The 25,573-nt window shown below is 34.0% G+C and overlaps 1 protein-coding gene across 1 annotated transcript in view; it reads left to right on the top strand.

Annotated features, from left to right (window-relative positions):
• LOC120775658 (poly(U)-binding-splicing factor half pint) overlaps positions 1–25,573 on the top strand; it is a 249,908-nt gene that overhangs the window by 142,226 nt on the left and 82,109 nt on the right. Inside the window, exon 2 of the mRNA XM_040105925.1 lies at positions 16,439–16,483. Within this exon, the coding sequence (XP_039961859.1) occupies positions 16,439–16,483 (45 nt within the window). The remainder of the gene's footprint in view (positions 1–16,438; positions 16,484–25,573) is intronic.

The raw sequence follows: 25,573 nt of genomic DNA, 5'->3' as shown, positions 1-25,573 counted from the left end.
TGGATGTTATCATACGTGAAAAAGTAGCAATTGAGTAAGCAATCGTCCGACTTTGTGAGAATTTTCTCTTTGAACAAAACGATCGAGAGCTTAACCATATACATAATCAGTTATTTTGAGGTGATTCATACATATAACTGACATTATCATTCTTTGGTTTATTAGTTCGGTTTTTACCTTCGTGAGGATAGAGTAAGAAAACATATGTATATTGGTGGGTTTGAGAGGTCAGTAGGGTAATCTCGTCTGTTTTTTGACATTTTTTTTTATAGAAATTTTTATTCTACAATAGAACTTTTTTCACATATCATAAGGTATTAAAAGATTACCCTACTGACCCCTTAAGCTGGAATCATCATCTTTATAATATCATTTCGCAGGATTTTATATCGACAATATTCAAAATTCAGTGCTCTTTGAACAATTGTCAGCATACTTGGTACATGAACGGGCACAGTAATCAGCTTTTTGGTGAAAAGTTCTACAAATAATCGTAGCCCTATTCAGATTTTATTAGACAGCTCTGGTTTATATGTATGTTTCATAACGAACAGACACTCTCTATTTAAAGAAAAATTTTACCCTTTCTACCAAGAGCTTTTCCTTAGAGTAACGAGAGTTGAGTTCCGGCTTTCTTGAGGTGTCATGCGTGCGCTCGAGTATACCAACGCAACTTTTGCTTTAATAAACACCTATTGGGTTAAACAAAAAAGTCTAACGCTACACTAGCACAGGCGACAATTTAATTGCTAGCTTTTACCGGCTTCTTGGATGACGTGAAGTAACTTTTTAATTTATTGTTTTTGTTATTGCTAGTTGAAACGGGCCATTCCGCTAGTCACATACATGGTAGCTTGTGACTTAAGCTTTGCAAACGGGTAAGTGTATGTTACCGTTATTGGTGATGCTCCCAACGCATTGAGTGCACATTTGCCCGTTGCTTCAGCTTCTTGTCTGTGCGTCTGTCGTTCTGGCATTTTCAATCTGTGTGAAAAGTAGTATGGCAAACGCACACGAGCAACTTTATTGGGTAAACAAGGTGACAATCAGGATATTCAGCACATAAAATGAATGTGATTGTCGTAATTTACTTCCATTTATTTGTTTGACAATTGATTGTTTCCGATCAAGCGGAGGAAATGCATTTTCTCGCATTTTTTGCGATTTTTTCTACCAATATTGATTTGGTAACCAACTTGATTATACTTTTGCTGATTAAATGAACTTCCGCTGTGTAAACAAAAATACTCAGTAAAGTCAACAGGGCTGATATGCGCACTTTTGAATGCATTTCATTTTTCAAGGCAGAATTCGCACAAATACATCTTTGTGCTTGTGAGATTTTCACTTTTAATATGCGCTGGTGCTAAACAGATTTACTTAATTAAGGATTTAGGTGATAAACTTATTCTATTTCTCACCTTTGTCACTTTCACTTAACGTTGTTCGCTCTTTCACCTCTGTGTCACATTTAGAGACTGAAAGAGAATTTACTTATTAGTTTAACTTTTTCTCTTACTATTAAAATACTTCCGCTTAATGCATTAATTAACGAGTCTCTAGCGTATATTTAGCAAGGATCTCTTTTACATAAAGTTTGAAAATGTAAAAAAAAACTGAACTGATTTCGCGGATGTTTCATTAGAGTCTGTGACTTTCAATCAAATACTTTAATGCTTAAAACTACGCTGCTGAATTAAAAACCAACTCACAGGACACTTTTTAAAAACATCCTTAAATTTGAGGTGTTTAATAATTCTGATAGAAAATAAAATTTTTTTAAATATTTCACTGCCAGCATATTCTCTTCCCGCAAAACCTGCAATTTTCTTGCGAATACTGAATCGCTCCGTTATCGCTTGCTGCTGACTGCTGCCAAATACACATATTCTATAATTTCAATTTGATTCCTCAGCTGATACTGCTCTATGGTAGTGCAAAGCTAATCGATTAGAATGTCATTTGAATACCCAGTAGGACATCGGAAGTAGCGGTTCACTGAAAGAATGATTTTCTGAATTATGTATGTTCAATTTTTTATTGAAAATTTAATGTATTTATTTAAGTGTAGTAGTAAGTAGTACTAAAATCAGTGCACACACTTCAATGTCTTAATGTTTACCACTTTAAAAACCAAGTTTTATAAAAAAAATTGCAAGAATAAAATACTTTGTTCGTATATGTTTTCCAAAAACATTTTATTTTTAATAAAGCGAATCATATTTTTTTTAATAAAATGAAGTTAGAAAATTGTCCCACTGGGTGCGTGACCAAATCTTCTCTTTGCCTGATTTATAACCTACATAGATAGTACACCTACTGTACAGCATACATATGCTCCGGATTCCATGCTAAGCAGTGAGTAACAAAAGACGTCGAGCTGTGATAACAAAGCAACAGTGAAAGATACCGCAAATTGAAAATCATTCAGTTTGTGTTATAACAGTAAATTTGCTTCATTGCGGCATGCTTCGAGCGGGTGTGTATGTGTCCAAAGGCACGTTAAAGAGAAACAACACAAACAAGCCATGCTCCTATTTTTCCCAATTTATTATTTTTATTTGAGCTTGTTGTTGTTTTTGTTTGAAGCTTTGATTTAAATTTCTAGATTTATCCACACACATGCATTTTAAATACATACATGTTTTAGCTTTGTGTCTGGAACAGTTGGCTAATATGCGGACGCTTACTCACTGCCAGAGCAAAGATTTTTATTTCTTCTTTGAGCAAGTAGATTTGTGCTGAGTTGCTTCACATGTGTATGTTTGAGACACTCTGTGAAAGTATTTTTTCTTTCTGTCATCTAATTTGATCGCTTTAGTGATTTCTTTTTGTTGAACCGCTTTGCGATGATATCTGTGTGTTTCCAGAAGTGATATGCAATCGTTTGAAAGTGAAAATATTTATAAGTGGAAAAAAGCGAAAAGTAGCAACTCGGACTGACGTATTGAACGACTTTGCGTATTTTATGTCGAGATCTTAAATTAAAAGCCGACAAAATACAGCTTGTGCTGGAATTGAGGCCGCTCGAACTTCCCAAGGAACATCGCTTCGCTCTCGGCATGGTTTCAACCAGACGGCGTCACCGCCCGCACATCACAACAATCAATGGGTTTATTGAAAGAACACTTCGGTGAGCAGATAATTTCACATTTTGGGCAGTCGATTGGTCACCGAGATCGCGTAATATCACATCGTTAGGCTTTTTTCTGTGGAGATATGTAAAGTCTAAATTCTATGCGAACAATGCCGCTTCGATTCAGGCCTTGGAGCAAAACATCAAAGAATAGACCATCTAACAAGTAAAAATAATGTTCTTTCAAATGATAATAAACATTCCCCATTACATTTGAAGTTTCTGTGTTTTTTCTTTAAAAAAGTAGGGAACCTCGAAATGGATCACCCTTAATTTTAGATTTGCCACGATTTTTATATCACCCAGGAGAAAACGCTGGAGAACCCACAAAAAACGAAATGATCAGCGTGACGAGCTGAGTCGATTTAGCTATGTCTCGTAGTTTTTGAGATACCGCTTTGAAATTTTGCACACATCCTTTTCTCTGCAAGCTGCCAAGAAGCTGCTCGTTTGTCGGACCAAAAGTGCCGATACCGGACTACAAAAATTAGCATTAATTATTACCGAAGGCGGTTGCGCTATCTCCGAAGAAATTAATTTGATCGAATTACTATAGCTTACAGCTGCCATACAAACAGAATATCATAATCGAGTTCTGGTATGGTAAACTTTTTTCATTTGTGAATTCTATCTTCGGTGCAACCAAAGTTAACGTGTTTCATTGTTTTGTTTGCATAATATGTAGCGCCAATGAGTGGTGAGCGTTGGCTTCTTAATAAAGCTGAGGTTATTACTCACAAGAACAGCTGCAAGACTTATTTATACATACATACATACATATGTTATTAAATTGAATTAGTAATCCATATACATATGTACATATATGTTTGTTATGTATCAATCACGACTTGCTGACTTTTTCCCATGTTTTCTAACTCAGCGTCGCAACAGCTTTGAATTAAATTGCGGAAAATCAGCTGTTAGCACAGCATATTTAATTACTCGCCATTGCGCATTTGTGCAATACTACACGCTACAAAATTGACATGCTCGCTCATTCGCCGACGGGCGTTTATTGCAATTCTCAGAGTTTTGCAATCATGAAATATTAATTCTTAATTGTCGTTGGCAACGCTGAAAAGCGCACGCACTAGCATTTTGTTGCTCTTTTTATGTCATCAAATGTTGGCTGCTTGTTATGTTCGTATGTACATACATACATATGTTTGTTTTGTTATTGGCTTTCATTATGAGAAAACAAAGCCATTATAAAACGAAAAAGGAACAGTTATCTTGGTTTCTGTCGCATTTTTAAAGGGTCCTCTAAGTGGAGCGCTTGTAATAATGTCTGCGGGTGTAATTCCTACGAATTGTTTAGGGTACGAAAGAGCTTTTTCGGAATTGTTGTTGTTGTTGTCATCTATCACAATTTTGGAGTTTTTAAGAATATTTGAAAAGGCAAAAGCTCCGTGGAGAGTGGTTATCCCGCATCCCGCTGAATCGATCGGTTCATCATTCTACAAATCAATAAGAAATGATGGCAGATTCGTATGGAAAGAACCTGAAATTGCTTCGTCATCCACAACACCGGATCGATATCTAGCCTTCAACGATACAAATATTTCTCTTCATACGGCACATACTTATCGAGTACCCCTTTACAGCAAATATTTACTTCCATTGCTTGGCTTTGTTATGTTGCAATTACTGGCATTTATTGTTGCATGTTTGCATTTGCGAATCGCGTTCTGGTTGCAATCGCCTGTCTGCAAGTAGCTGGCATATGTGTGTGTGTGTGCGGTTTCATTTCACGCTTTCAGCGGCTTGTTGGTTCTCTTTATTTTACTGATCATTTCTGATTATTCTTGCTTTACATGTCAATGCTTTATTTGCTCTTTATTTTAATTTGTATTTTTATTATTATTTGTCTTTACATGTTTTCAGTTTCTTTCTGCTTTGGCTGCGTGTTTTCATAATTTCGATTTTCTGTTCTTTTTTGCGTCGAGGCGTCGTAACTGGTTCACCTTGAGCAGCCTTTCGTGGCTGGCAGCCTACTGCTGTCTACCTGCTTGTGTCTCCACTCGTTCACTTTTGCCTTCGATTTGCTTCGTTTCGCTTGGTTGAAGTTTCGATTTCGCCGTCAACTGACTACGTTTTGCGCAAGAATCGCCCAAAACGGCGCAAAAGTATAACTATGTTCTGTGTATTGTTCTGTGGCATGCAACCTCGCAAGATTTCGCGCATACAAGCCGCCAACGTTGTGTGTTCGTGTGTGTCTTATGGGTGTTGCAAGCGTTGTAAATGAGTGGGTTATGGCGGCTAAGAATTTGTTGCAGAACTTATGTGCATACATGCTAAGACTAACATATCTAGCTATTTTCGAGCTGTTGCAATAGCGTCAAAAAAAAGTTTGTAAACCCCTGTTACTAGCGTCACCACTGCGACGCAATTAAGAAATTCAATTTATTCTTTTGTGGTTTTCTGAGTTTTCGTGTGGAACACTGATTTCGAAGTTAATTTTTGTTAACCTAAAAACAGCAATTTGCCATGCGCATTTTGTTTAGTGTATGTAATGTTAATTAGCAGTCTTGATTGCTTAGTTTATTTGTACATATGTATAGTATATACATATTTAAAGAAAAAGATTGCCTGTTAAATAATAAAGAGCATTTTGATTGCGGACAATTTCGAAATTCTGGATATGGCGAACAGCTTTAATTACTATGGAAGCCTTAGCGGAGCTTTAAAAGCTTTGCTGACAAAGTAATGTTTTTATTTCAAAAACATAGTTTTTAGTTTTAGTTAAAATTATAAGCAATTCTTCTGACTTGACAGATAGCGCTCTTTATTTCGAAATAAAAACATTGACTTTGAAAAAAATATTCAGCCGGTTTTCGAAGCTTTCTTGGGAGATAAGGGAAGGCACCTGAATAGAGGATGGAAAAAGAACTAGATAAAAGTGTCGACCAGCAAGAACGACGTGATGTCAAAATGATAAAAAACACTCAAATTTGGTTAAATGCTTTAGTGGAGCTTTAAAAGCTCTACTTCCAAAAAATGGTTGGGTTTCAAAAACTAAATTTAAATTTTTAGTTAATATTATAAGCAATTGTTTGGCTTAATAACAGAATAACTGTAACCTATGTGATATCGTAAAGAGACACATCTGTTTTATTAAAGGGCTTCAGATTCGACAGATAGCGCTCTTTATTTTGAAATAAAAAAACAGTGACTTTGGGTACTTCTTCTTATTACCGCAGTTTGTTGAAAATTTGTTTTTTTATAGCCTTCTAACTGTTTCCCTAGACTGAAATTATAAAGAATGGGCTTTGCAATTCTACGAGGTTGGTAAAATACTCAGCCAGTTCTTGAAGCTTTCTTCGGTGAAAAGAGAAGATAGCTGGAAAGTGAGTTAGAATAAATGGTCGAGCAGCAAGAAATGAAATCAAATACTAAAATTCAGTAAAAAAGGTCTTTTTTGTTGTTTTTTATTATGTGGAGAATTTAGTTTGAACAAAAGGTTGGCCAAATGATTACCACGGCTGCCCTTGCATATCTCCATCCATTTACGTCAATTATCGATGACCCGGTGCAGCATTTCGGCAGGAATTTCGACTGTAGTGCGCTAAGTGTTGTCTTCGAGCTCCTAGATGTTGTTGATTGATTGGCGTAAACTTTTGATTTAACATACCCCCCGGGAAAATAACCTACAGGCGTTTATTCGCTTCATTTTGGCGACTATTTCAATAGGTCATTCCTCGAAATTAACGAGTCAGCAAACTTTGCACGTAATGTGTCCATGTTTAGACGTGAAATATGCGACCACTTTGTTGGAAATAGATATCCACCGCGTCGATTACATAAAATTCCGAAGAAAAGTCGGTCAGCGTCGTGTTATAACTTTGGCTATTGATTGTAACGGTATTTCCTTTCTCATTCATTCTCATCAAAAAAATATAAGGACTAAAAATGCTGTTCTACCATAATCCGAACCAAACGGTAATTTTTTTGGAGATAAAAAAGCATTCCTTGAACCACACGAGGATGTGAAATGTGTCTCATCTGAGAATGCGATATATCGATAAAAGTGATTTTGTGAATTTTTCGAAGAATTTGAATTTGCGTAATTATCTTTGACAATTTTCAAGCGTTGCACCAAAGTGAAACGTGGCTGTCAAAATCATGTCAGCCCTATTGATAGACGTAGTAAAATTGGAGAGTGGGCAAAACTTCAGACACCTCGGTTATACTAACACCTATATTTCTATAAGCTTGTCCTCATATTAGTCCATTATTGTTCTTAGTTGTACTTGTTATTCTAGGAGCCGCATAAAAATTGTATTAGCTTTTATTGAAACTAGTCAATAAGCTGAGGTAATTAGGATGTATCCGGGCTGAGTAGGTGCCTTATCAGATAATCATATCAGATAATCAGATAATCAATACCAGACGAAAATTTGTTGAGGCCTTTTTAAAAGATAATGAGATAAATGGTGCATTATAGGATTAAATTAAACAATTTTGTGCATTTCAAATTAACATTTTTTAATAAATTTTCACTTTCTTTTCTTTGCAGGTAAGTTGACTTTTCTGTGACTTTCTCAACTAATCGCAATGCAAATCGCCTGTAAGTTTTCCAAAAGCAAACTAAATAACTAATTAAATTAAATTAATTAGCTGTGTTATAATTTTCGATTGGCAAGGCGGGTGAATGAAACTAAATTTCTCTGAAAATTCACATCCACTAACTTGACACGCACTTGACTACATGCATAATGAATAGAATTAGACACATAACGCTATACCATATGTAATTACAACTACTCATGTGTGCATGTGTGCATGTGTTTGGTCACGCGCACCACCAAAACCTAATCACGTGTAAATTATACAAGTACAAAACGCCTCTAAGTGTAGTAAATATGTAAATATGTAAATATCTGTATACATATGTGTGTGTATTTGCGTGTAGCCACATAACAATGCATGCAAATTACGGTAAACAACCCACCTAGAAAGCCAACCCAACCCCGAAGTAATTCGAATGCATGGAACCACACCTGCCTGTGGGCACAGCAGCGCATAGCTGTATACATGAACACACACACACACACACATACATGCATTTATGGTCAAATGCAAATGCGCTCACATGTAGATAGATATCATGCTTTGCAACAACAATAGCAAAAGCTTCAGCAGCGGCAATTCAAGTAAGTGTCGCAATTTGTTGTTGTAGTGTTTGCATTAATTTTTGTAGTTTTCTTTTGCATAAATTTGTAATTTTATCAATTTGTATGTAGCTTGACTTTATTATTTTTTGCGTAAAAGTTTTGCTTAACCTTTAAATATAAGTAAACACACATACATACATACACACACATACATACACATGTGCATATTCCAACAAATATTAAAATTCCAAATAATTTGTGTATCTAAATATTTCCTTTTAATTCATTAAGAAAAGTACGTTGTAACAGTTCTATAAACAATTTTGACACTTCGTAGAGCTAACTAGAGTAACCACTATGGTATTTCTTCAGCTCCGATGAATAGAAAATGAATCGATGTCATTCATCGGAGTAGAACGTTTTCTATTCCCTGAAGAGGGTACGTAACGTTGGCAACGAAGTTTGTAGTACCCAAAAGGAAAAACCTACAAAATATATATTGGGTAGTCGAAAAAGTCTTTTCGTATTTTGTCTACCAATCATAATGTGTCATACTATATAGTGTTGGAAAGGTGAGATTTCGAATCGAACGATTGATTCTACATTTTACTGTCAACAACTGATGAGATTGAAGCAAGCAAACAACAAAAAAAAAGGTCAGAACTGATCAACAGAAAGGGCTTCGTCTTCCATCAGGACAACGCTAGACTACACACATCTTTGATGACTCGTCAAAAACTGAAAGAGCTTGGCTGGGAGTAGTAGTAGTAAAGTTGGCTTCAAGAGAAGCCTGTGAAAATTACTTGTCGCAGTTTTCCGCCGAGAAACCAGAAAAAGTTTACACTGAGTTGAAGTTTGATTAGAAATACGAAAAGACTTTTTCGACAACCTATATAATGTATTAATAATTTGCATTTTCCGTTCGTCTGTCCCTCGGTTTTTGAGGTATTGCTTTAAAATTTTACGCAGATCCTTTTCTCCCAAAAAAGTCGCTCTTTTTTTGGATCCACCGATATCGGACCCCTATATCATATACATAGCTGCTATACAAACTGAACGATCAGAAGCAAGTGCTTATATGGAATACTTTTTCATTTGACGAAATATCTTCACCGAATTTAGTAGGGATTATTGCCGAAGCCAGTTATGCAAGCTCCGGAGAAACTATTTAGATCGTATAACTATAGCATATAGGTGCCACTCAAATTAGCCGAACAAAATCAAATTCCTAAAAGAAATCTTTTACATTTGAGACGGCCATAGCTTCGATGCAACCGAAGTTAGTTGCAGTAAAATACAGAAAGGAAGACTCAGTTCGAGAAGAGCCTTAATAAATGATGGTTCTTGCAATTTTGACCACAGCAATAGTTAAACTGATCCTCTTTGTTAGATTTTTGCCTCCGAACTTATCTGACATAAGTTTATTAAAAATTACTTTGTTTCAAGCTGTACCTGGAGGTTGTTTTTAGTGAACCAGTCCTACCACCAAATATACTACATGTTGCTTTCTTAAATAGTTTTTCCATTTCACTAAATACCTGATCTTATCAGGGCACTACCTCGCAAGTTAAACTAGTATACTGTTTTCTTGTATATAAATACAGTAGATCCAACAAACTATCGGATAAAATTGATTACAGATACTCATAAAAAATTACATGAAATTGAAATCAGTTCCACAAATTCTTATAAAATTATCTTTGAAAGTAAATAAAGCTGTTATATTTAGCTACAGCTTAGCTTGAACTAACTATGCCGCGACAAAATATCATAATTTTTCCCCTCAAAGCCAAAAAGTTTGTATAAAAAGCACCCAAAAATATGTGGCATACATTTACGAGCAGCTCGGCATATTGCAATTCATGTTATAAAGCTACATACACAAACATACATATATACACGCAGGAATATATTTCTAAAAAGCTTTGCCGCATTTCCTTCCTGCCTCACCATGCTCTACAGCTGCCATTGCGGCTGCCTCTTCTGAAGTCCAGCCGCAGCACAGGAAATTAAAAATTTTATGTTCTAAGCTATTGTTGTCATTGCCATAACTGTGCATTGTTTCCACATTTATTGTTGTTCTTTTAATCTCAAGCTGGCATTGTCAGTCAATTTTTGTATGGTTTTTTGTTGCTGTTGGTGTGCTCGACGCTTGACAATTTGCCAAAAATTCATTTCCTGCCTCTGTGTGTATGCATATACATAAGTATATACCATTATGTGTAGTTATGTTGGCTTAAGCTATAACAACACCAACAAATCCATAACATTTTAATTACAAGAAATACTAATTTATATAAAATTGGCTGCCGACCAATACTATCACTACTATACGGTATAAGAATAAACAGTTAATTGAAAATACAGTTAACAGCTGCAAAATTTTATGAAAATTAATTATTAAATAAATGTACATTTGCTTGATTAACTTACTATGATTTAATAATTTAAATGGAATCTTGCTTATATAAATTTTGATATCCTTCACCTCAACTAAGTATTCATATAAGTAAATGCTTAAGTGCAAGGACACACCAAATAACCTAAGTAAAGCTCATGCCATCACTGACCAATGAGTATTTGCGTATTTTTGGTATTTGATATTCCCAAAGTGTTAACCCAAATTTTCTATGATGAACGCAAACAATTAGATTCCGCAGACCCGTTTATTCAATTGCTTAGTCAAGTTAAAAGGCAGCCAATGGAGAATTTTTGTGGTGAGGCAATAGCAATGCATTAGATACATAAGCATAAATATTGTGCTAAATAACGGTAGAATTCATTCATTGACAGCTTGAGTGATATCCGTACAGCCGAGTGCGCACCTGTCTTAAAAGTTAAGTGAAGGTCCTAAAGACTGATGGGAAGAAATTTTAATTTGTTATGAACACTATGATAGCCAGTGGTAATATTGCATGAATTAGTCTGAATTTAATGTCCCGTGAATTTGCAACTATAGTGTTAAAAATGATTAAGCCGAGTATAAACCTAACACACTTTTTCCTGAAATACGAAGCTAAGCATAGTTCGTACTAGTAAATATCAACATATTTATACTTATTTCCTACATGTCCACGATAGTCATCGATAAAATTCTTAATCTAAAGCAAGCACCTGTGTTGCCGAAATGGTAGATGTTCGCCCATCGAAAGGGGTACGATCAGCGCTTCCAATCGTATGCTTTTAGCAATTGGTGGACACAAAGTGGGTTTAATATTGCCCGCTGCCACATTCATACACATTTTCTTAAATTTGTATGCTGACATAGCCAAGTTTCAATCCCACACTTAGCCATGACGCACACCATCCCAAAAACCGTGAACTACAATAAATTACTTTTTTGGTTTTCGCATGCACCTTGTTATAATTAAATTTTAAAATATTAAATGCTTTATTTTATATGCTCAAATAGACTTATATATTCATACGATAATATGCAGTCTTTTCATATTTATATCAATTAGCGGTGAAAAATATAACATAAATGTTTATTAAACACATAAATTTTAATTTACATAAATAAGACAAGCAAACAATTTAATATTTATTTATCATTTATTGTTTTCACGATATTTACATGCCTGCGGTTAAAGAATAACATAACATACATAAATACCGTTAGCTGTATGTGCGTACGCTTTTAATTAGTAGGTAATGTTTTCATTCTTTTCCACAAGCATAAACATATTAGCTGCACGCTTAAATTGAGTGCATAACGGACTGTGTGGCAATTATTGAAATTTATAAGAATTTTTAAAAATTTAATTAAATAAAATTAATTTAAGTTTGCTTAAAAAAAGTTACGGTTCTATACATTGTTTTTTTATTATTCGAATAACTACAGAATTTTGGAAAGCTTCAAACCCTTTGTCAATCACCATGCAATCCAAAGCACAGCTTCAGTTAGCATGACTATACATACATACATATACTTAGAATTAAAATTTTGTTTAATATATTCGTAGTTTGCTTCACAATTCAATCAATAATAAATTTGGTTCCCAATTAAAACACTAATAAACTAACAACATGTGTATATGCGATAGATGTGAAAATGTTGCTCATACGCCCCGCCGAACATTTAATTCATCATATGAGTACAATAAAATGTTTGTTTTCGTATACTTTTCGTTGTTGTAGTAGTATCCAGTGACCACTCACGAAACAAACTACATGCGCACTATTGTGTTTGTGTATGTATGTGTGCATGTAAGTATGTATGTGTCTAAAATTTACGCATTGCATTGTTGGTTTCCCGCCGCTAAATTTTAATTTATGTACTTTTGGGAATTTCATAGATACATACAATGTTTTGCTATGTTTTTTTGAAATTTTATTGTTTGGTGACTGTTTCTATTGGTATTGGTGTGGTCGTATTTATTACAGTTTTAACAAATTTAGCATGAATTTATTTACTACACGCTTGTTGTTGGTGTTAGTTCCTGTAACTATTAGTATGTGTTGTATTGTATTGTCTGGAAAATGCGTTAATAATAACCAGAACTTGTAAGAGAACTGTACATATAAAGCTTATACAATAAAAAGTACGTATTTTAGTTTTAATACAGTTTAAATGAAATAAAAATTATCATATTATATAAAATAAATATTAAAGATGGTAGCTTGTAGTGTAAATATTAAATTGTTATGGAGAAAAACTATTTTTTACTTATAATATAAATAAATTATTCGCAAGGTTGCAGAACCATACCACATTATTATTCATACTCTCATTATCACCATATAGTTTCTGGAATTTTTATCCCAAAGTATTATCTAAAAAGTCAAAGTCAAGAAAAATGTTGTCGCATAACTCCGAAATTCTTCACAAAGGCACTTCTCAAAGTTACATATAAATTAAGAAAAAAATGTTATCTCTTCTTGTATTAAATCAACGCTGTAACAATTTTGGCGAAGTCGAGAATGTCACCAAGTTCAAATAGCATATGTCTGGATTCCACTGAAACTTTAATAATCGCTTTGCAGACTTAAAAATCATCTTTTCATCCAAAAGTCTTCTCTTCGGAAGTTATAAACTTCGAAAATGGCTTGATCGAGCACTTGGAAAACTTTTCTTAATTATTTTGATATAATAATACGATGGACTCAACTAGATAATAAACATTTGGAATCGAAAAATGTGAATGTAGTAAAAATACTTAGAAAATTTCCACCTGTGTCTCAAAAAGAGGCTTTAAAAGGCCACAGTCATTTTTGGCATGGATACGAATTTTGGGTACAAATTAGTAACACAAACCGAATATCGATTGACTTCATACTAAATAATTTAAAAAACTGCTTAAAAAGGTTGCCACCTGTTAAACAATTAAATGAAGGAAAGCATTTATGGTTGTAACATGACGGGCATATATAAAAGTGCTCGTATAGTAGTTTTAGTAGGTTCATAGCCAGAGTGAAATTGAAACAATTATTGTGTATAATATTTACTGCTTGTCGAACAGTTTTTTTCAAAAATTTAAACTAAGTTAAAATTCGTATAATTTAATAATATTTTTTATAGTATACATCGTCACCTAAAATGCAAAACAGCGTATCGTCAAAAAAAAAATTAAAAATCGTTGTCAGATATAATAACCAATACATAACCATTTTATAAACAAACTGGAATATTGTTTCAATATTAGTGGTTTCTGTTATATCGTTTTTCCTTCGCGTGTAAACTTATGAAAAGTGATGCCACGTTATTTTGCACTTTAGGTGACGATATGCATATTTAACAATAAAGAAACAAATTAAAAAAAAAATGTTCTTAAAAAATTTAAGTCGTTTTACACATAAAAATCAATCAGAAGAAAGATTATGGTGCGAAAAAACTGATAATAAGTTCATCAGATGACGAACTATTTGGTGATAAGTTTGTTTTTGATTTTAATGTTAAATTTTTTTAATCCTCCACACTTCAGTGGCTTTATGGTGTTAAAGGAATTTCCATTTAATTTCTCCTAATTTTAATTTTTTATAACTTCTCTTTTAATTATCCCTCAACCAAATCAATAAATTACAACATTATCGAGCTTTTTTCGCCAACACATTAGTATGTACATTAGTAATTGTGTGAGATTATAATGAAATCCAAACTTGCCTTCATACAACGGTAATAATAAATTCTCACATACTACTATAATTCATTGAGCGTAATATAAAATAGCAATAATTTAATCTGCTCATTTGATTGGTAATTTGTGGTTCACTCAACAAACGCTCAAGCGGATTCACAATATTGCATTCAAGCTATATATTTACAACGGCGTTTGGCTCCATTTTGTGCGTTGTAATTATAAATTGTTTTCCTTTTCGGGCTTACATAAATGGAAAATCCGATAAATAGTTTCCATGCGTGCATATTATGTACTTCATTTGATGGCGCTAAGGCAAATATTCGCATAACTTGTGATTATTTATAATGTTATTATTAAATGTACATAAATACAAATTGTAGCACAGTGGGTGAAAGACCACTTCCTCATTTAAAAATTCTAAATTATATCCGAATAGTCCTAATTGAGTTTAATTTGCTAAAAATCATGATGTAAGCGATGAAAATAAAAGTTTAACAATTCATCGTAATCTCAAACTTAGAATTTAAAATGAAAAGAGTTATTGTCAAGTACACATCGGACACCTGTGGGTCTTATCCGCTGATAGGCTTCGTCGCTTTCTGACTAAAAGTTATATCTCACAAAATTCACGATTAGATGATTAAAGAAGTGATTAGTCCGGTCTTAGTTTTCCTTTAATTCCAATAAAACAGATAAAAAAGAGTATTCATGACTGATATTACTTCACACTGGATTCAATTTGTTCGATTCTTTATTGAAAAAGACACCGGAATTGCATTCTTCTTCCTTCCTCCAGCGAATATATAATATTTCTAACTTCGCTTTATCATACGTAGGTTGTCTTTTAGATTTCGGGATTTAGCAAACGTAGTGTAACAATCTGGCAACTCAAAACTTGACATTTTTGATGTTACATTTACTCAGAACGTTTTGACATAAAAGCGCTCTTAGTGTTGTTTACAGTAATTTAAAATATTCGTCTTGACCAAAAAATCAAATTGAATTTTGGAGATACCTCAATCAGAGCTGCTTCAACATGTGCTTCGTTCTAACGCTTGCAAACGTGTATAGATCTTAATGAATAATATTTTGAAAAACAATAAAACAATTTTCGTTGATTAATATTTGTCTTTGTTTCCTTAAGGGGTTATCCTGGTCTAGAAGCATGAATTTCAGGTAATTTTTAAAGTGTCGTAAAAAAAGGAAATTAATATTTTTGCTATCCATTTTTTATCAGTTATTTGTAAATTTTAGAAGAGTATAGAAAGAAATTAAAAACTAAAAAAAAGTAAAAAAAAAATCAAAAAAAAATCAAAAATTATGAGCTGACGAAGTGGGGGGTTTCCAAAAATTTTCACGTGATCAAACCCATGATTTCAACCCTCCTAGTTATCTGAAACCAAAAAAAAAGATTGTTAATCTAGAATAATGTCGCAATGGCCGGAACTACGGAAAAGTGGGAAATTTTTTTTTTTCACAAAATGGCGACTGCCTGAAAAAAAAAGTTTTTTTAGATCACTTTTTCTGACTATTTCGAATTTTTTACAAATAATAAAAATAAAATGGGGATGGGGCTAGCTAACCATAAAGAAGACTCTATAAAATTTTCAAGTAAATCGCTCCAGTAGAACCTGAGAAATCGTGGGTATCGTTCCAAAAAAGTCATTTTTTGAGAAAAACGCGTTTAAAGTTTCGCGTAAAATCTTTTGTTCGATTAGTTCCGGCCGAAACAGTGTGGATTGTGGGTATTATTATATATTTTTAATTAAAATATGATTATTAACAAAATTAATTTTTATTTAGTATTTTTAATATACATTTTTTACTATTTATACAAAGTATGAAGGTCATGCATCAAACATTAAAAAATAGTAGCATAAAATTAACGGTAATTGAAATTCATAACATTTGTAAATATAAAAAAAGTTAAAAGTAACGCACTTAATTAATAATGTAGAAAATAAAAAATATCGCACATTTTACTTTTAAAATAATATTTCACAATTTCAATACTTAAGAAACCTTTTAAATAAATATTTAATTCAATTAATGCATAAAACGTTTAGTGCAGCAATTCTTTTCTCTTTTTCTGGTTCTTATTATTACAGGTTTCAGACACCAATAAAAGCCTTCACCTGCCTGACAACAGCAAGGTAAGCGATTTTTCCTCAAACACATTTGTTAACTACTGTTTTTGATTAATTTGTATGTATATGCTTTAAGGTATGAATATTTGAGTTATTTAAATGTGTTATTATAAATACAAAAACGCATAAAAAATGGCAAAACAAAAGCTTAATAATATTAATAACTAATTTACACGTTCTATCAATTCAATTGGCATGTTTTTTTAGTATAAACAAAATCAATTTGTACGGCTGTTTCAATAATTTTGCAAACGTTTATTTATGTGCATGCAAAAAATTGGCATCGTGCGTCGAAATTTTGGCTCAAATATTATTCAAAATTCTTTTAGTTTGAGGCTATATTATGTGAGTTATTGTATTAAATATAAAATAAGAAACTTTATAAATCTGAATACGGAAAATATGATGGCAATATCATTATCTTTACTTTTTATAGTTTAAAAATAGTAACAAAAATTGAATATTATTTTGTATTTATTTGTTTCACTAAAATTGAAACATTTGTGTGAAACTTCTAAACTTTTCTTAAGATTACATTAATATATAAATTAACTTGAAACATTTTCGATATGGGTAATTCCATTCAAAGTTTTCATTCCAATTTTCTAACAAGGCTTTCGCATGTTTAAAATTTAAAAAATGTTGCAACGAATCCATTCCTTTGATATCCTACAAATGTCATTTATTCAACTCCCATTAAAAGTTATTTGAGAATTTGTTTTAAGTTTTCGCTCGGAACTGTCTCGCTTGGGCGCCCACTTGGTTATCGTTTTCTGCAAACAACTTATGAATGGTAGCTTCGCCTGAAACATACCCTTGATTATGCTTATCCAGCTGCTTCGCAGAGGGAAAAATAATATCCCCGTCTTTTGAATAAAAATCTTAAAAAATAACCAACACATTCAAGTCGAGACTATGGATTTCATAGAAATATACGAGCTTTCAGCCTGTCTGAGTTGGAATCGCAGTTCTAGCCTCACGGTAATTTCACCCAACGTCGCAGTGTTTTCTAATTCTCATAGAGTTATGTTTTTTTGATTATAAGTATTATGCAAAAAAATCCGGCTTGGTTTTTTCAGAACGCCTACACTGCAATGATTTTTACGGTGGCTTCTGATAGAAAAATCAGCTTTGAGAAAGAAAAGGGCATAAAATGCTAAGTTGAGGCTAACTGCATTTGTTCAAATTTTTTTAAATTTATTTTTATTGAATTTTTGAAAGAAATAAGTAAAGAATAAAGTAAACTCAAATATTAAAGAAACAGATCTAATTTTACAATCTACTACTTTATTTGAATCAAATTTGCTTCAATGTCCATTTCGAAAGAATTCTCTCATCATTGTTATTGCACATATATTTAATTGCATTTCTCGGCAGCAAATTGTTGAATTTATTAATTTGATTTGAACCTGCAAACGAACAAAAAGAAGAATATTGGCATTTCAATTTAAATTAAAAGATCTTCCTTTTGGTTGCCTTCAATTTTGAGCAAGTTTAAGCGTTTATTTTCTTTAAAGCGTCTTCTTTAAATTTCTGCTAAATTGCGCACAAAAACAAATACAACCGCCTACCAGCGCACAACTTGACTTTGGAATATGTCTAAAAGGGAAATGAATTTGCACTGCCTTGTATTTTTCATTCAAAATCGCAAATATGCGGAAAACCGAAATAAAATGGCTCCTAGACATTTACAAATAGCAAGAACAGCCCCCTTGGTGGCTCTCGGTGCTTGCTTGCTGAAGTGTGCGTATAGTGGGTGTGACTAAGGCATTTTCACTATACAAAATTAATTTGCTTCAAACACGCAAAGCGTGAACTAAAAATTATGCCAAAAACATGAAGAAGGACAAAGACACCACACACACACATACATATGCATGCATGTATGTGTAGGTATTTCCAAGCTGATTGTTTTGTAGTTTTAAAGTCTTCGCCCCAGTTCAATCGATTCACCAATGTTATTAGAAATTTGTCGAAATTTCTATTGTTTGGCCCAAAAATTCAAAAATCAGAAAATAAACAAGAATGAGAATGGAAAATGGCCTGCATGCACTGTCTATGGCAAATATGTGTGAATTTGTGCAGTCAGCCAGATAAATGTAAGCAGCCTTCGAACGCCTTTTTTGCGCTTTGAGCCTTAACACACACACACACAGCCACCTACAAATGCTTCCCCTGCATGCCCTTTGCCACCGTTAAGTCAAAATTGTATGCACATGTATGGGTGTGTGTTTGCTTATTTAAACGTATTATGGTCTGTTATTGTTTCATGCTGTTATGTAATTTGTTAAATACATAAACACATTCTAAAACCGCCTGATACGTTACACAATATGCCGACTTATGCAACAGCAATCCCAGTGGCGCACAGAGGTGGATCTGAAAAGGATAAGGTAGTGTAGTTAATTGAAACCAAAATTCGTAAAACTAAAATATTTTTATTGCCAGAAATATACCTTTGAATATAGTAAATGTCGACTTTAGCAATAAAATAATGCTTTTTGCCTAAAACGAATATTACCTTGCATTACGTCATAATTTCAGCATTAATTTGCATTAGGAAGACAAAAATTAAGACAGATTTCTTACTAATGGCAGAGACGTAGAGTGCTTTGAGTGTCTGGCAATCACTTCGTGGATCACAGATTCATATCCTGTATATAACAAAATCACTACTTAACTGCAATGATATTTCCATTATTGTTTAAGCCTGCCAGTAGTAAACCTCCTAGGGTGTTGCTAATATGAATAATTTCTTAAAGAATTGATCGTAAATCATGTGGAATCACTCATTTCCAGCACAACTTTAACAAAAATAATTACACTAACTCTACTCTTATTATTTATTCTTTACAAATGGCGCCTTTGAAAATAGTCGTTACGTATACGCCCTGACGTGCACTGTGTTAAACTTTACATAATAAATCCGCAGACGCCGGAGATTCAACGTGACAACAGTGGGGCTTACATTTATCACCACAAAGTCATAATGGTCCTTCATATCGCATTCTATATCATCCAGAATCTTATTTTGCCTTTCACTAAGCACCTGTAATCAGAATGCAACTGGCAAAGTTGTGTTCTCTACTCAAAACTATGACATTTGGGAGGATCTTTCTTCAAAGAACACATTGCCATTATCTTTGCGATATGACTAAGAGAAGTGTGAGTTTGGTCCTACCCATAGCTGTTATTAATTTAAATACAACACTGTCATGGAAGTGAGACCACAGTAAAAGCCATATGTCATGTATAGAACATGCGCTCAAATGTAGGCTATGTGGTTTTTTAGAGTTTAAAATAAAAAAAAAAACACTTTAGCTTCCATGAGCCATGAACAAGGAAGAACAATTTTTATTTACAATAGCATTATATAATCTTATATAATAAAAGCTAAGTGAACATTGTTCAAATAGTAAATTATAATTTAAAGCAGCCATCCAGTTGAAAAGTTACTCTTTTGTTATGATCGCGTCTCAGACTTACTGCTGGGTACTAGAATGTATACATATATTTGGTTGTATATATTTATTATTCATATATGCTATTCCATTCTTTGTATAAATGTATCAAGCAGTAAATCAGTTCGATTGAATCGCTTGCAAATCAAGCAATTTCTAACTGCAGGCCATGAATACGATTTCATTGTATCTACTCTCTAAAGAGGCGCTCCTCTATACATACACAAATATGCAGTTACTTCAACACATACATATATAAACATGTGCATGCTTCTAAGTGGCCTTAAATGTGTGAGATTTGGGTGCGAAAATGGATGTGCAATTGTGCGGAAGACATGAGAGAATTCTATGAGGGTATGTATATATACTTATATACTCATATATATAAAGTTGCATGAGGTTCTCTTCAAAACTGCAAACATTTTGCAAGAATGCAAGGGACGGCAGCAGGACATATGAAGCTGGGGGTATTCCAAGCAGCAACTGCAGCCACTACAAGCAATTTAGGAAGACAATGGAGATAGGACATTTAAGATTTTTGAATTGTTTCACAATTCGTCCACTATGTTTGCTTTTATAAAAAAAAGAACAGATAAATATTTACTAAAAAAAATAAAAATAAAAATAATTCTCGAACTAAATATATGTTGATACATTAAAATAATCATTGACTATTTTATTATTTAGCTGATATATTGACTAAAATCTTGTATATAATTTCTGCAGCTTCTAAGTGTATGCTACAAAATTAATATATGCCACTAATGCTGTTAATTACATGTTACCTATAAGTTTAACGGTCGACTTTGAAGTACGGAATATACAATTTTTCACGCCAAACTTCGAAAATACTTATGTGACAATTTTTGAAGTAGAATAACTTTGTGCCTAACACAAAGACAGCGGCGAAACCAAAGGAACACCTTCCTATTTAATGTGTTCGAAAATTCGATATCGAAATTCGTATCGATTGAGTTCGAAAAGTTATTCAATAACAACAGTTTGAAAACTTGTATTTTTTGAAAAAAATTATATCTAAGCAAAAAATGGGAATTTCAATTACTTCTAATTCGAAATATCGGTTATCTTTACTTTGAAAAACGAGATTCCAGATATTAGAAATTGTCGTATTAGACCTTTTCCTCAAACTGAAAGTACTCCGCTTCTCTTTTATTTCCTCTTTGTGTTACTGCTGGTCTTCAGAGTTTTTTTCCTGGCAATTGAAATCCAATTCAATACTCACATACATTCACATATGTATGTATGTACATCCAACATGCATATGCCTGATCGTATGTGTGTGTACGGCGACGCATGCACTTAATTTCCTGCCTTAAGCTTCAATCGTCCGGAGTTTCAATCTTCGCTGCCGACAGGCATCTTAAAACAAATTAAATTACTTTTACTGAAGCACGAGTGCTTGGATCGTACAGTCAATAACATGTCGTTACAAGTGCCGTGTGCTCCTGCATATGTATATATTCGTATGGGATTTGTATATAATATATTGATAATTGAATACATTAACATATGTATGTATATATATGGTGTATAACTGCAGTACCATCTTTTCAGCCCTTTGGGTAGAAATGCATATACACACATACTTATGTATATATGTATGTATGTATGCATGTAGAGCTGTTAGTCAACGGCAGGTATCTTCAGACCCGTACAGAGAGTGTAGCCAAAGAAGGTGTTACTATTTACAGCTAAAGTTCTTGGAAACAACAATTGGATTACTGTCTTACTCAATTGAGCCAATAAAATGTACATTGCTTTGCAAAATGCATCAGTTACTCGATTGATGTAACACGTCGGAAGTAATGATGTATAAATATGCAAACAATTAAAAAAAGGGTGAAATAAATACAAAGCAGTTAGTTTCGAATTTCTATTACAAGAAAAATAAAACTTACATATCTGCAATAAAATTGAAAAAGTTGAAAATTATTTGGACAGATATGGGTTAATACTCGGAACGGCAGGTTTACCAAGCGAATCACTCGTCAAAAAATTATCGGGCATTGTTTAAATAATTGATCGAATAGATTTTTTTGTATGGATTATTTTTGTCATTTTATGTGGCTTTCAATAAAATAAAATTGATAAAGGGCTATCCATTTCGAGGTTCCCTACATTTTTAAAGAAAAAATACAAAAACTTTATATTTAACGGTGAATGTTTACTATCATTCGAAAAAACCTTCCTTGGCAATCATTTTTGGAAGATAAGCTCGTTCAAATGTTGCCCACGGCTACGTCTCAGATGGTCCAAACGTTGAGTCCAATTTTCGATAACTCGTTCCAGCTTTTCGACTGGTAACTGGTGAATGACGGGCGTGGCCAAGGCCTGAACCGAAGCGGGATTGTCTCTAGAGTTTACATATCCCCACAGAAAAAAGTCTAACGCTACTGATATCACGTCCAAAACGTGAAATTATCTGTTCTCCGAAATGTTTTCTCAATAAATTCATTTATTGTTGTGATGTGTGAGAAGTGGCGCCGTCTAGTTGAAATCAAATAGTCTGTTATATTCAATTTCAGTCATCAAATAGTCTGTTATCATGGCTCGATAACGGTCGCCTTTGACGGTTACGTTTTCACCGGCAATATTTTTGAAGAAATATGGACGGATGCTTCCACCGACCCACAAACTACACCAAACTTTGTTTTTATGGATGAAATAGATGCGAAACCAGTTAACAGTTCCAAGAGAATTTTTCGTTCGGCAGAAGAAAAGTTTAGCTGATTCTTATGCAAGGCCGTGCATCTTATAATGCTCACTGAAAGCAATAGTTGCTAATAGAGATCAACTCAAAATATTAATTTTAAGGTCTGTGTACAGCTTTATCCGAGAGACCTACAAATAATAGTTTTTCTCAACTTCTCAATTCTTTTCTAGAAAATCCGACAAGTTTATTTATATTTTATTTATTTAGTTAAGTCTACGAGTATGAACATTCCCTCACTAGTTATCTCGTACTCACTTTTAATGCTTTATGTTGATGAAAATCACGACCTGTGAAGGAAGGCGTGGCTATTTATTAAAATGTTACGCCCATTTGTGTTCCCGCTGTGAGGGCAATATTACATAAGCACATTGCTATAGGTAATTTTATTATTATTCCAACAGTTTAGTGATATTTTGTTTTTGTTGTTGTGAATACTTATAGTCGATGAACCTTAATGCCTTTTAAATTGTATGACTATTTGTTGTGGTGCTGCATTCGTACGGGCACGGCTTTTAAAATGCATTGCAATTACTTATTAGCGCTGTTGTTGTTATTTGTGCTTCTTGTTGTTGGTTTTGCATTAGTTTCACTGTGTTTATAAAATCTCCGGCTATTATTTTCACTAATACTCCACGCACAGCGAGTAACTATGAAAAAGCCCCGCTCCACTCACTAACACCAACACTAATGCACACACACACACACACACACGTGCACCCATGAGCCTCAGCTTAGCGGCGCTTTTGTTTACAATTATTTGGACTAAGTACTTGAGAGTACCGTTGTTAATGGCGCATTTGACTCTCACTCATTTTATAATAAATGCAATTACCAGAACAATGCATGGATATGCATGTATGTATGTATGTATGTATGTATGCATGTGTTGGAACTGTTACAAATTCCTCGTGTACACGCTAAGCGCGTTCGCAGCTGTTTATTACAATATTTATTTGGTTATTTTCGTTGGCTTTTAGCCAGTGGCAATGACACGCGAAGTTGTCAACAACAAATGTACAATATCAAACATATGTTCGGGTATGCAAACTTATGCAGGTATGACAGACGGACATTGGTGGGAAAATACTTTCATTCGTGCCCTGATATTGACTCAGCGTGGACCCCACTCAGTTGCCTTTACGAGCATGTTTCATGGAAATGTCCAAAGCCACTACTTGCTTCACTGTGAGGTCAAATCCTGTCATAAGGTCAATTTGCAAAGTATACTACACTGGTAAATAATGGTGCATATTGAGAGATTCTAGGTCGCCGAGTTATAATATTCGTGTGACCTTTGCAGGCAAGTTGTTTTCAATGCGTGACTATTACTCGGCGGTCTTGTGGTTTTGACGCGCTTTTGCACCAATTGAAAATTTTTTATATATTTATTTTAAAAAGGATTCAATATATTTTCACACTCGCGAACTTATTCGAGTTACAGAAATCGCGAGCCGAAGGCATAACTTCTTTATGGTAGTGCCATGTGGTATAAGTTTACCAATTAGCCATTCTACAAAAGCCACCTTTTAAGCCTTTTTCAAATTGAGATTAAAACAACAACAACTAACAGCAGCTTGAGAAACCGACTTGAAAATACAAGATCTGTCCTGAAAATAATAGGACTGACTTTCTTCTGTTGCGACTGTACTTCGGAGCGTGCGCGCAACGTCTGGATTCGGTAGAAGGGGTTTTAAACTAACGAACAAGCGGCTGATCAGTTGTCTCCGAGCACCTGCAGAGTCAGGACAAACATTTTCGCGCGACGTGTTTTTGTGAGTGGTGCAATCCGAAAATGCAGTGTTCGTGAGAGCAGGGGTAGCGATTAAATTCTGTGTGAAACTCGTTAAATCGGCGACAAAGACGTTTGATATGATCAAGCAGACTTACCCAGATGTTGCATTAGCAAGAAGTGGTGTGTTTTGGTAGCACCAGGCCGTTTTGGCGGGCCGGGAAGAGGTCGCTGATGAATAAGCAAATCCAAAGTGAAAACGATGCTCATTGTCTTTTTGATTTCAAAGGCATTGCCCACCATGAATTTGTTCCTCCTGGACAAACTGTCAACGCTAAGTTTTACGTAAGAGTCCTCAAGAGACTCAAACGAAGGGTCAATCGGGTCCGACAAGACATCGCAGCCGATTGGAAGTTGCACCACCACAACGCCCCGGCTCACACCGCCTTTCTTGTAAACAACTATCTAACCGATGAAACCGCTAGGCCGATGAAAGCGTAGCATTTTGAGACGACAGAGGGGATCCAAGCAACATAAAGCTCGGCTTTCAAGGCTATGCCGTAGAATGCTTTTCGTGACGCCTTCAATGTTTGAAAATCGCGCTGGCAGCGTATAATATTAACGGTTGGTTCAATACATTTTTTAAATCGACTCAGTCCTAGTACTTTCCGGACAAACCCTGTGTTTCTTAGAAAATGTCTCTTTTTATTTCATATAGGGCTTTCTTCTCCCCTCCTATTATTTGAATTGGTATTTGGGAAAAAAATACTAAAATTTAAAATTCCTGTCTAGTTTAGAGCTTATATACAGAGTTGAGTGTATTGATAGTACTATACTATACCTACTTCATTTTATCGGCTTTTCTTATATTTCTTCTTAGGTATTTTTCTATTAAAAGCATGAATTAGTAGGCTTCTTCTGTCTGCTATGGTGGTTTCCTGTTCTCTAACTAAAAGTATACACGTGAAAGCAACTACAATTATCCGGTTGAATTAAAGGCAAGAGAGAATGAGGACATATCATGGGAGGCCATATAAGCCTTCCCTTCTTTCAGTTTTAAGTGCAATAAATTGCGAAGCAGCAAATGAAATAACAATTTGTCACACTACTATTTATTGGCACACTTCTATCTAGGAATGACACTAGCCCTCTTCAAAATCCGACCAACTGTG

The sequence above is a fragment of the Bactrocera tryoni genome, chromosome 1 (assembly GCF_016617805.1).
Source record: "Bactrocera tryoni isolate S06 chromosome 1, CSIRO_BtryS06_freeze2, whole genome shotgun sequence".
Taxonomy (NCBI): Eukaryota; Metazoa; Arthropoda; class Insecta; order Diptera; family Tephritidae; genus Bactrocera; species Bactrocera tryoni.
Note: the sequence above shows the minus strand (reverse complement) of the source record. Positions and strands in the feature narration are given on the sequence as shown.